General features: G+C 57.2%; 2 protein-coding genes across 2 annotated transcripts; one reads left to right on the top strand and one right to left on the bottom strand.

Annotated features, from left to right (window-relative positions):
* Window positions 1–7,254: 7,254 nt before the first annotated feature.
* Window positions 7,255–8,591, bottom strand: CH63R_05648 (uncharacterized protein; the record flags this gene model as incomplete). Its single annotated transcript, XM_018300623.1, has 2 exons — window positions 7,255–7,922; window positions 8,069–8,591. The coding sequence occupies 2 exons, from the start codon at window positions 8,589–8,591 to the stop codon at window positions 7,255–7,257; spliced, it is 1,191 nt and encodes a 396-aa protein (XP_018158473.1).
* A 172-nt stretch (window positions 8,592–8,763) lies between these two features.
* CH63R_05647 (isoleucyl-tRNA synthetase) lies at window positions 8,764–11,997 on the top strand (the record flags this gene model as incomplete). The annotated part of the gene is made up of 4 exons (XM_018300622.1): window positions 8,764–8,779; window positions 8,930–9,047; window positions 9,142–9,341; window positions 9,398–11,997. The coding sequence occupies 4 exons, from the start codon at window positions 8,764–8,766 to the stop codon at window positions 11,995–11,997; spliced, it is 2,934 nt and encodes a 977-aa protein (XP_018158472.1).
* Window positions 11,998–12,124: the final 127 nt, after the last annotated feature.

The raw sequence follows: 12,124 nt of genomic DNA, 5'->3' as shown, positions 1-12,124 counted from the left end.
CGAATAGATAGGTTGTGGAATCCCCCGAAATGTCCAACCCAGAACCGCAACCAACTCCGGTGCCTCTGCCGGGATGATGCCATCTCGCGTTCGAACATTTTCTGCTGCAAGGGTTCTACTGAAAGAAGGAGACCCCCCTCCGTGGAAACTGGAGACGCCCGAATCCGCTCAAATCCGCTCGTGACAGGCTGACCCAGCACTCCGTCACCAGAACCGGCGGGCCGGGTCTGGTATGCAGGTCGGCAGAGCAAGTCCGGCGCTCCCCCCCCCCCCTCCCTCCCCCCCTCCCTCCACGCGGTGCTGCTGATGTGGGAATAGCATCGTCATCCGGCTCCGCCCCGGAAACCACACCACACTATTGTTGGCACGCGCACGCACGCGCACACACACCGGGCGGATGCCCACCGTTCACCGAGTGCCGGAACCCGGTCAGGGTTCCATTCTCTCGTAAACGGAAATGGGACTCGGCGGGAAAGAGACTTTTGGGAGGGGGCGAAGCCTGCCGTGTGCCACGCTTGTCCTGCAGATGCAGCGTCGTATCGACCGCGTCCCCGTGACAGTTCCAATGGGCCGGTACCATACAAACAAGACGTGGGGACAGAGGTTGGGATTGCTTCCCTGAAGTCGCACTCCGTCACGTTTCTTGATTGACCGTGGGAAAGGGAGGATAGACGGATGAATGGGTGGATGGAGAGGGGGGGGGGGGGCGTGTTTGCATCGTCACCCGCTTTCTTCTTTTCTAGAGACGCCGTCCCGCCAATACCACAATCATAAGACCGTAAAGTGCTTGCATTCGCTAGCCGATCAATATTGCCCAGAGCTACCGGAAGCTTCGTTCAGGAACGAGAGACACTTTTCTTTTTGCCGGGAACAAAGGAGTCCCATGGTTGTGTGTCTGTGTGTGCCTGTGTGCCTGTATGCCCTCTGCCCGGCCGTTTAGCCGGGAAAGGGAAAGCCAGCTTGGGCCAACATGTCTCTCGATCCCGGCGATGATCCATCATCATCATCGGGGTAGATATAGCTTGGCCCTCTATTTTGTCTTGTTTCTACCGTTTAGCGCCAATCAGAGTTTCTTTTCCCTCCGGTCGTGCTTTCTCTTCACTTCGTTTAGAGGATAATTGCAGGTGTAAGTGTAAGCCTGACTCAGTTGTAGGTTGCAAACTTGCAAAAGGAAGCCCCTCCTATTCGGCCGAAGAGCCCGCATCGTAGCATCGCGCCAAGCTTTGGGTCACCGCTTCCTTCTTCTCCTCCCTCCACCTCCACCCGTGATCCGTGATATCTCTCGACGTCGGGAAGCTGTAATTCGCACGACAGAGTCTCGTCACCTCTGCACTGGCAATATCTCCCCCCCCCCAGTCCCATCCCGAGGCGGGCTGCCCAGATTAGCAATCCCAGGACGACTGCTGCCTTGGAGAAGACCCTTGTTGGTTTGGCACCCTGGCCGCTCTGTGTAAGTAGCTGTCTTGCTCTGTGTGATCACTGATCAATCAGGGAGGGAAGGGGGGGGGGGGGGGGCGGAAACTGCTCGCAGGCGCTGGATGTTGGTTTCGAGCGCATCTGCCACACCCCCCTCCTAGAAACCCCATCATCTGATCGATGATTCCATCACAAACCCTGTTTCTTAGGCTCGTCTCTGGCTTGGTGCTCGGCCGTCCGGTCGGCTTCCTTAGCTCTTCCGCCCGTAGTGTGAGGGCGCCGTCGGAAACTCGTAGCGCTCGGCAGCTCGTCGACAAAGCGACCTGCCGAACATGACGACGATCTCTCCCTTCTTTGCCTCTTATGTTTCGGTACCTTTTTTCAGTCTCTTTCTCTCTCTCTCAACCGTTTGTCGGCTGTGCACGCCGCCTAGTCGTGCTGCAGGTCAAACCAGCCTGTTCATACCAGGTAACGGAAACGCTTTCGTTTTGAAGATGTTGGATATTAAGCTACGTGTAACCCCCCCCAGTCCCGATCCGCGGCAGACATGTCAGACCCGTCCTGGCCCTCACACCGTTTTCAATCCCAGACGGACGGACGGGCGGGTGCCTGATAGTTGAAGAAGCCGTCGATGGATGGTGGCTGAGACGGTACCCAAGACACGGAGAGACGCCGATAGATTGATTATCTGGGGAAGCGATATTGACCTTCCGGCCGGCGGTGTCAATGGTTTTCCGTCTGATCTGACACTGATGGACGAACGGCGGAGCAGGGGGGGGACACGATCGAGGAGACGCGAATTTGGATGTTGCGCGGACAAAACATTGGCATGTCTCAACACCTCGCACCATGATGCGCCCCCTCTCTCTCTGCACCAAGTGATTGAAAGGTCTGGAGGGGGTCCGGCTCACGAGGCATGATGTATCTATCGTCGACCGGCGACGTGCCCGTCACGACAGCTGGGCCGATAGACGGTGGGGTGATGATCAGTGCAATCGGCGCAGCATAACGACACAGCTCCTTCGCACCACCTGCGAGGACGATTCTGCGACAAGTGGGGGGAGGAGACCGGCCATTCAGGCGGCGAGTATCGGGATGTGAGGCACAGATGGCTGAAGCGCTTGATGCGACTGACTGACTGACTGACTGACTGACTGACTGACTGAGGTTTATCGTCGCCCGGACACACGGAAACAAGTGACAGACTGCGATGGGCCGAACCAACCTCGGCATCGCGCCATTCCCGATCTGCCTTCAAGCCAATTCTCCTGCAGGTCCCAGCAGGACTGGTTAGGCTCCTGGCTGCGTGCTGCTGTGGCGTTTTTAGAGTGTATTGTACATCGTCGTCGTCGTCGTCGTCGTCGCGCTCGCCCGACGTGAACCCTTAACCCACGCCCCCCCTCAACCAACTCAGCTGGAAATGCCGTCGGACAACCACCGCAAAGGGAATATCGCATCCAATATATGGGAACAAGCGAGGGGGGCGGATAGCAGTAGTGGTGATATGTGAGTGTGAGGCGTCTGCAGACTTGCAGACTGCAGGTATTCCGTCATAGATTGTACAGCGGCTGGCGCGTCGTAAAGCCAGGCCGCCCCGCCCGCCCTGTTTCTCTTCGCTGTGCCTCACGCATGCGCGAGCACGAGCGAGATAGACAGAGATAGAGAGAGAGTGCGAGAGATGGATGGTGACATTGCCGTCTGAGTTGAGGCAACTCATAAGATTCACAGGATGGCGGTGCTACGATGCTGAGCCTGGTGCTTGCGTCTCACGGGGGTGGAGGAAGAGAAGTCTCGGGGAGCTGCATCATCGATTGCGTGACGGTGGCACTCATCTCGTTCTCACTTGAGTCTCAGACAAAATGCAGTTGCGGTCGACTTGTTCCGACACCTCGCTCGCTCATTCATTCATGTCATGCTTGGGCCCCGAGGGCGTGCTCGCACCTCGTGTGCTGTGTCTCTTTGACACTTTGTTTGACGTGTCTCTCTTATGTCATTGTCGCCGCATCCGCTCTCTTTCTCTCTATCCCCCGTCGGCCGAGAGCCCCCATCAACAAGGCAGACCGGTGGCTAAGCCAGCCTCGGCAGACTCGGCATCGTCCGTCTCGGGAGAGACAACCAAGGCCATGCTCGTTGCGTAACCAATGAGATGGCAGAGAGGGGTGTGTGTGCCAGGCAAACGGTCGGTAGACTGGACTGACTGTACTGTACCATCGTACAGGTAGAGAGAGAGAGAGAGAGAGGGCATCTGAAACATGCTCTTTTCCTCGCTCTCCGCAGTGACACGAGTGCGACGCAAGTCCTCCCTCCCTCCCCCCCACCCCAAAGATCAAAGATGACAAAGTGCTGTCTGAGTGTGAGTGTGGGTGTCCGAGCTTTGAAAGCCCGCGTCCACTGCGTTGGTCAGCCGCCGTGTTCCCACGTGGTGTCGAGCAAGGGGCCGGCTGGAGAGCAGCGCCCACCCCTGACGATCACACCATAATGTACAGTATGTCCAGCAGGGGGGGGGGTTCCCAAAGCAGGCGGCAGCGCAGCCCAGTCGGTTACGCGCTGTGGTTGGTGCACCTGCCTGGTGTACATGCATGCAGCTCACGGCCAGAAGCAAGTGTGAGCAAGACATACCTGTATATGCGTGAAGGCCGGAGAGCCCAGTGTCTGGCCGTCCAAAGGCATGGTCAGCTGAGAAAGGTGCCTTATCCTATCTGATACCGTTAGTTGCCAATAAACCAGCTTTCCGTCAGTCCCAAAAGGGTCAACGACCGCTACTGCAGGTACGAAATGTAGTGGCGAAAAAAGACGCAACGAAATGAAATGTATCAGTATTTCCGTCCGTCCGTCCGTTTGATAGGTCCTGTCCAGACTGCGTTAGCTCGCCCTCGCTTCCCGAGACAGCGTACTCGGCCCCTTGAGGCCATTATCAATTTCTCGCCGCCCGCCTGCAAGGGACGAGGGACACGTCGCAGAGGGACGGACATACATCGTACAGATACATAGTACGTCCAGTTCGGGTTCGTGTTTTATTCTGGGCTTCCCGATGCAGTCTTGGACGGACGGGAGTTTCTGTTCTGTCGTTTTGCCTCCCTCCTCTCCGTTGCCGCCGTAGGCGCCTGCTATCACAACTGGCCGCCTCCGTATCCCGCCGACGGAAACTCCGCCGGCCGAGCGGAGTTGTGAGAGAGAAAGAGAGAGACGTGTTCCGATGCAACCATTTCAGGTAAAACATCGAAAAGTTTGCTTAACTGACCCAACTCCGGGCCCGCGGCACCCTTTTGCACCAAGGGTACGAACACGACATCTGAGACGAGATCCCGCCCCCCCCCCATGAACTCCGTCTGCGTCAAAGTGTCCGCACGTCCCGTCGAAACGGTGGCCCTTTACGGACATGCAGGGCCGTTCTCGTCCGATCCCTGGATGTCGACATCCATCCTCCTGACAGACACCCTGCTCGTACGGGGAAGCGAACGTTGCCCGTCAAGTCCAATGTGACTGGGTGGGGGTTTCAAAACGGTTGGTCGACCAGTAGACACGCTGTACCTCGACGCTCCGAGGACGAGAGGCTAAACCGTACGTACAGCACGACGACGGCGACGTCTTCTCGGATTCGTTTCCTTAGTGCGCCAATGGCTTGAGGAGTCGAGATGGGACGACACCATTGTGCACACCCTCTTCGGACGCGCAACCCATGACGGCAGACGGTCATGTGGACTCGCGGCCGGGGGTTGCTGTTCGGCAGGAGCATCAGCTCTGCCTCGCTGCCGCCAGAGGGTCAATCAATTCTAAACTGTCAGCTTATGGCGGGGTAACGGGTAAAGATCACCACGTTGTCAGTCTCCCCCATGCTCGGTGAGCATCCAAGCTGGCCCTGTTACCTGTTATCGTGAACCCTCATGATACCCCGTCAGACCAAGATAGTGCGATGGGATGCACCTCCGTCCCCGTTGGGGATGGTTCATCATGCTGTCCGACGGCACTGATCAGAGTCACACAGAGTCATACTAGTCTAGTCTAGTTGTAGTTGCTCGTCATAGTCGTCCGACCGCCAGTCTGTGTGCTGTGGCGGCTTCGACGGGAAGCGAATCTAGCGCGCTTTCTGCCTATCAACAAAGTCGGTCCGCGACGTTGTCATCGGCCGAATCAACTCTGGTTAGGCCGTCGTTATCGTATAGCATTATCTTCTGCCACTTGGTCCGCAGACTTGCTGATGGTGTGCACCAGTTCCTCCAGTCAACCCGTTCCAATCACCGATGACGGTGTTCGGTGTCCGTTTGTTTAGAGCTCCGAAACCTTCTCACCGACGCAAATCTTCCGGTACCCGCTTGGGATGTATCTCTCCGAATTGGACGCCGGTGTATCCGTACAATGAGTGAAATAAGCCTTCCATCGCGTGTCTGGCAAAGTTCGGTGTCAATGTTTCCGTCCAACAACGACAGGTACGGTAGAGAACAAATAACATCCTTGCTTTAGGCAGCCCGCTTGAAAGTGTACCGTGATCGGGGTTCTGATTAGCCTCTCCTCTGGAAAGCGACGCGTCCGTCACAAAACCCGCCCACCAAAGGTTACTTTCGAGACAGCCAACCTACGTCTAATGGCATGTGTCATGTAGTCGAAAGCTACCGTATCCCTGGTTGTCCCTGGTCCAGTGCCCTCGGCCGGAAAGTTGATAACAAACCTCCGAAGCCCAGGCATCGTGGCGATTGTGACATCACGCGCTCGATCGAGGATACCGTCTTTTGTTTGTTTGGACGCTATCGTCATCGTCGTCGTCGCTGTCGTCGTCGAAATCGTAACGAGGCAGATATAATTAGCTGCTGAGCCACGCCAAGGAGAATGTGCGACGGTCAAGACGAGGGGTTGATAGGAACGCGCAAATTCTAAATTGACGCAGACGCCAACCGATGTTCATGCTTCCAATAGTTTGGCAGGTTGGTAAAGCTAGCTTTGGACTTGTTGGCGGAAATATCCAACAACCCGAGTCATTCGTTCATGAGTTGCGCGTAACGTCCTAAACGCCCCCCTCTCCTCCCAAACTAGCCGCAGGCCTTTGGACTGAGCTGGCGTCTGCCATTTTGGGTTTCCTTGAGCTGGTTTCACTTATTCACCGGCCTGGTTGAGCATTGAGCTGGCCATGCGTCTTTAACAGCCGCTGCCCATGGCCCCCCTTTTTTTTTTTTTTTTTTTGGATCGACACTTCGGCACCATGCCGCGGTAGAGCGCTGGAAGCCCGGGACAGTCCCGGTAGACGGTACGGCGGCCGACAAGCGTGTCAGGCCCGTCCACGAAACCGGAGCATCCCTACCAGGTTGCGCAGACGGTCTCATCGACAGTCCAAAGATAGAGTTCAGGTTGACCATGTCATTCCAACTTCCGAAGCGTACTGTATACCCCCCAGCCTTGGCATATCTTCAACCTTGGAAGCACGTGTCTGAACCATGATTCCTGAACCACTTTTCGTTCTCGTGATGGACAGTCGGTGGAGCTCTCACGAAACAACCGCGTATACTTGCTGCACTCCTCTTCGGATCTCGATCTGTGATAAGAAGCCGTCTTAAGATCGTGGCGCCTCTATTAAGAAAGACTTGGCTAGTTGAGGCACACGAAACAATAGGCGGGGAATAGCTCCTTACCCGGTCGTTGGTTGTCAGCCTAGCATACGCGATGCATCCCAACAAATGTCAGAAATGTCACTGGTCGATCTGATGTGGCCTGTCATCGTGCCATCAGTCTGATGATGCCGACAAGGAGCAGAAGCTCTCCCCCATCGCGCTTGGGCACAACCCATGTGCATGTGAGTCACCCCGGGTAGCCTCAACTTCCATGTCCTAGTGGCCGCTCTCTTGCGCCTCAAGACGCGTCCTCCTCGGCGCCAGGATTAGGCATCTGGGTAGAGCTGATCCAGTTCTCCATACTGGCCTGGCCGGCAGGGTGCTTGGCGTTCCCGGCTCCGCTCGAAGCTGCTAATCTCAGACCTTGCCTCTTCTTGACGACGAGGCAGAGCACACGGCCATAGATAGCAAAACCTTCGTATGAAACGTCCATGGCCATCTTCTTCTTCTTGTCATCATCGTCTTGCTCCACGTCAGACTCGGTCTGGTGCTTCTTCTTGAGACGCTTGGACGGCCGGGGTACGTCGTCCTCGGATTCTATCTCAATTGCCGAGGCCTCCGCACCGGCGTCATCGTCCGAATGCACCTCGGAATCAGCGTCCGTTTCGCGAGCTTCCCCGCGCTGTCTTTTTGACCGCCGAGGCCGGCTCGTTTCATCGACAGCGGGGATGCGGGAAAGACCGCCCGAGTCGCCTTCGGACTCGCTCTCTTCCCGAACTTGTACCGTGGCACCGGGAGCTTCGGCCTCCATGTCCAGGTCGATGGGCGCGTCATTCGTTTCGCCAGTGAGCTTGTTAGAATTAGACTGCAGTTTGCCGGTTGTTTTGTCGCGGAACTGCTTGTGCTTAGTGAGCAGCGAGTGGCGTGTACTCGTCTCGGTCAGGAACATTGACACCTCAAACTCATCTGGTCAATGCTATGATCAGCCAACCTTTTCCGGTTCGAAGGGTCTGGGCCAGGCCGATTGCGACCATGAAAGCTGGGTTGGGTTGGGTTGGGTATGGCGGCAGTGGCAGTGACAGCTAGCAAAGTTGCGAAACAGCACGACGAACCTTGGACGACGACATCCTTCATGCTCTTCTTCTTGGAGCTCTTCTTTCTAGTGCGTTCCCTCTCCTTCTCCTCGCGCAGTTTCGGCAGTACCAGTGGACGGACGCTCTCAATAACTTTGGGCAATATGGGGTTCCGCGGGTTCAGAAGCCACGTATGTGCCAGAGCCGGGTTGTCGAGATAGATGCGACACTCGAGCACGGAGTACTTTGTGATTCTCAAATACCGACGGAGCGGCGCCATTGTCGGGGGGGGGTTTCGAAGCAAAACCAGGTCACAGTAACACGTGTGGGTGTGTGTATATAGATATATGAGACCAGACGCGGCTTTCGGTGTCCAGTCAAGGCGTTGAGTAGTTGATGCGACGTGGCGAACCTTGTAGATGATTCGGGCCGACGCACCTGTACAGTAGAGATATGTCTCCAAAGTCAACCGGTGAGAACGGCAGGTGATGTTGTACGATGTATGTGTTTCTGCAAGGAAGTTGTGGTTCTTAAGCCGAGCGACTGAAGCTTGAGATGACATAGACGGAATGATGTTGAGTAAGGGTGCCCCACTGTGCTGATGTACCTTTCCTGGGCCCACCTGCACGCCATTGCGGTCGGGGAAGGGACGTGTACTTCAGGCCAAACAGCGTACGTGCCCTTCCCTTCCATTAGGTTCGCCTGTGCGGTTGCTCATGTGGGGCCGCTGCACAATGCAGCAGCAGGCAGGTAGGTATTTACAGTGCTTAGGTACCTGAGAGCATGCAGCGGATGCGTAACCTCAGGCATTCACTCCACACGGTTGATATGCCCCACTTAAACTTTTATCGGAATCGCGCGTCCTCCACCTCCGGATCGAGTCGCTCTGACCAGTTGGAGCTATCAAGACCTCACTCACCACCCCAAAATCCAAAGCTACCGTCCGCAGTGATGCTTACAAAGCGATCATGTCGAAGTCATGGGCATCGACACTGAGGTTACCTAAATCTACCTTTCCGTAAGCTGTGATCCCGCTCCGGCCCTGCCGCCCTCCGCACCGATGCTGCCCTCCGTCCCAACCTCAGCTGACCCGTCATCCTGGCCCGTCCCAGACCGCGCCCGCTCCCGCAGTTCCAAGCCGACTACCTGCGCCGATCCGCCGACGACTTTTACAAATGGCAGTCCTCCAATGAGTCGAGGCCCGGTTTCATCCTGCATGACGGTCCCCCGTACGCCAATGGAGGCCTTCACGTCGGTCATGCCTTGAACAAGATCTTGAAGGACATGATCAACCGGGTCAAGGTCCAACAAGGTTGGACACACTCAGCCATTCTGGCCTCTTTCCGTGGGCTAACATTGTCCTTGTAGGCTACCGCATACGCTACAGGCCTGGTTGGGATTGCCATGGCCTCCCCATCGAGTTAAAGGCTGTCGGCACCTCTGGCGGCAAGGACATGAGCGCCGTCGAGATACGCAAGGCCGCTAGACAGCTCGCCTCTACTACGGTGCTGGAGCAGATGGGCGGCTTCCAATCATACGGCGTCATGGCCGACTGGGATGCGCGATGGACGACTATGGACCCTGATTTCGAAATACGGCAGCTACGCCTGTTTCAGCAGATGGTCCGTCGAGGCCTCATCTACCGCAAGAGCAAGCCTGTATACTGGTCACCGTCCTCGAGAACCGCGTTGGCTGAGGCCGAGCTGGAGTACAACGAGAATCATGTCTCGACGGCCGCTTACGTGCGATACCCCATCATCGGCGGGCCGTCCTTGGGCGGGTTCTCGGGCCAGCTCTACGCCATCATCTGGACCACCACCCCCTGGACACTCCCGGCAAACAGGGCCATTGCGATCCACGACGATCTCGATTATGCAGTCATCTCTGTCAACGGAAGCGCCTATCTTACTGCAGTTAGCCGTCTCGAAGCTGTTAAGGGTCTCTTCACCGAAGAGGAACCCCAGGTCGTGGTGGCGTCGATGAAAGGCTCCGAACTAAAAGGGTTAAAGTACCGTAACAGACTGCAGGGCGCCCAATCCGCTGCCCAACCCATTATCCACGCAGACTTTGTATCGGACGACTCTGGAACCGGCTTGGTTCATGTCGCTCCTGGCCATGGCTTTGAGGACTACGAGGCTTGTGCAGAGCTCGGCATCGACGCCTTCGCACCCATCGATGACGAGGGCAATTTCACACGTGAAGCCTTCCCCGATGCCCCCGAAAGGTTGACCGAGGCTTCTTCCATCCTCAAGGGTGGCAGCAAGGCTGTCCTCGCCCTGATCCAAGATGACGTCTTGAACGCCGCAAAGTACAAGCACAAGTACCCCTATGACTGGCGGACGAAGCAGCCCGTTGTCATGAGGTCCACGGCCCAGTGGTTCGCCGACGTCGGCAGCATCAAGGACGATGCCATCAACGCGTTGAAGGAAGTCAAGTTCGTGCCGCCTTCGGGGCGCACCCGCCTCGAGAGCTTCGTCGTCGGCCGCAGCGAGTGGTGCATCTCGCGTCAGCGGGCCTGGGGAGTGCCCATTCCTGCTCTGTACGATGTCAATGGAGATGCTGTGGTGACAGAGGAATCTGTCGACCACATCATCTCCGTCATCCAGCAGCGCGGCATCGACGCCTGGTTCTCCGATGCTCCTGATGAACCTGCCTGGTTCGCCCCGTCTCTCAAGGGGCAATACCGCCGGGGCACCGATACCATGGATGTCTGGTTTGACAGCGGAAGCAGCTGGACCGAAAGCCGCGGACAAGCCGACGTCTACCTCGAAGGATCTGACCAGCATCGCGGCTGGTTCCAGTCCAGTCTGCTGTCCTACGTCGCCGCCCAAAGAGCTGAGAGCGACGGGGCATCTCAGGCGCAGCCCAAACCCCCGTTCAAGACACTCATCACGCACGGCTTCACCTTGGATCAGGCCGGCAAGAAGATGTCAAAGTCGATTGGCAACACCATCACGCCTGCCCAAATCATGGACGGCACCTTGCTGCCCCCGATCAAGGTCAGGGGCAAGGACAAGAAAGCCGGCGCGGGCCCGACATACGAAGCCTTGGGCCCGGACGCGCTCCGTCTGTGGGCCGCCAGCTCCGAGTATACCAGGGACGTCGCCATCGGCCAGTCGGTCCTGAAGTCGGTCCACACGATCTTGGTCAAGTACCGCACCATCATCAAGATGCTGACCGGCTCGATGCACGAGTCGGCCCGTACCGCTCCGGCTACGGCCCTGGACCACATCGCGCTCGTGCAACTGAAGGACGTCATGGAGGAAGTCCACAGGGCGTTCGCGGCGCACGAGTTTTACAAGGCCTTCAACGCCCTGAATCGCTGGGTCGCCAACGACCTGTCGGCCTTTTACCTGGAGGCCATGAAGGACCGCCTCTACTGTGGTGACGGCGGCGGCGTCCTGGAGCCCATATTCTTGGGCTTCCTCCGGATGCTGTCGCCTATGACGCCCCTTCTGGTCGAGGAGGCATGGGATCATCGTCCCGACTACATGAAGGCGGACAGCACTATCCTCCACCCTCTCTACACCCCGCGCGACGCGCCAATTCACGACCGCGCCCCATCAGCTATCGGAGAGGCATCCATCCGCAGGGACCTCCCCGTGCTCATGTCCGTCTCCGGCGCCGTCAAGGCGGCCCTTGAGAAGGGCCGCCTGGCCAAGGTCCTCGGGTCGTCGCTGCAGTCCTTGGTCGTCGTGACCACCGAGGACCAGGCGGTCGCCGGCGTGCTGGGCAAGTACGGCGACGAGCTGGAGGCCATGTTCGTCGTGTCGTCCGTCGAGACGAACGCGGAGATCCCCTCCGAGAGCGAGTGGCGCTACGATGAGGCATTCGAGGTCAACGGCGCCAAGGGAACCGTGTCCGTGCTGCCGCCGAAGGAGCACAAGTGCTCTCGGTGCTGGCGGTATATCGCGCCCAAGGAGGACGCGTTGTGCGGCCGCTGCGAGGATGCTGTATCTGACTTGTAAAAATGGATGAATCCGCTGTATAGATGTGTATAATAAAACGAGAATGATACCCCTCATGGTCACATTCAGTCCTTGAACAGCGTACTTTTAGGCTAAACATGTACTCCCCTTGAACTATATCGGAAGT

This window comes from Colletotrichum higginsianum, chromosome 4 (genome assembly GCF_001672515.1).
Source record: "Colletotrichum higginsianum IMI 349063 chromosome 4, whole genome shotgun sequence".
Classification (NCBI taxonomy): Eukaryota; Fungi; Ascomycota; class Sordariomycetes; order Glomerellales; family Glomerellaceae; genus Colletotrichum; species Colletotrichum higginsianum.
The sequence above is the reverse complement of the archived record's forward strand: the minus strand, read 5'-3'. Positions and strand labels throughout refer to the sequence as shown.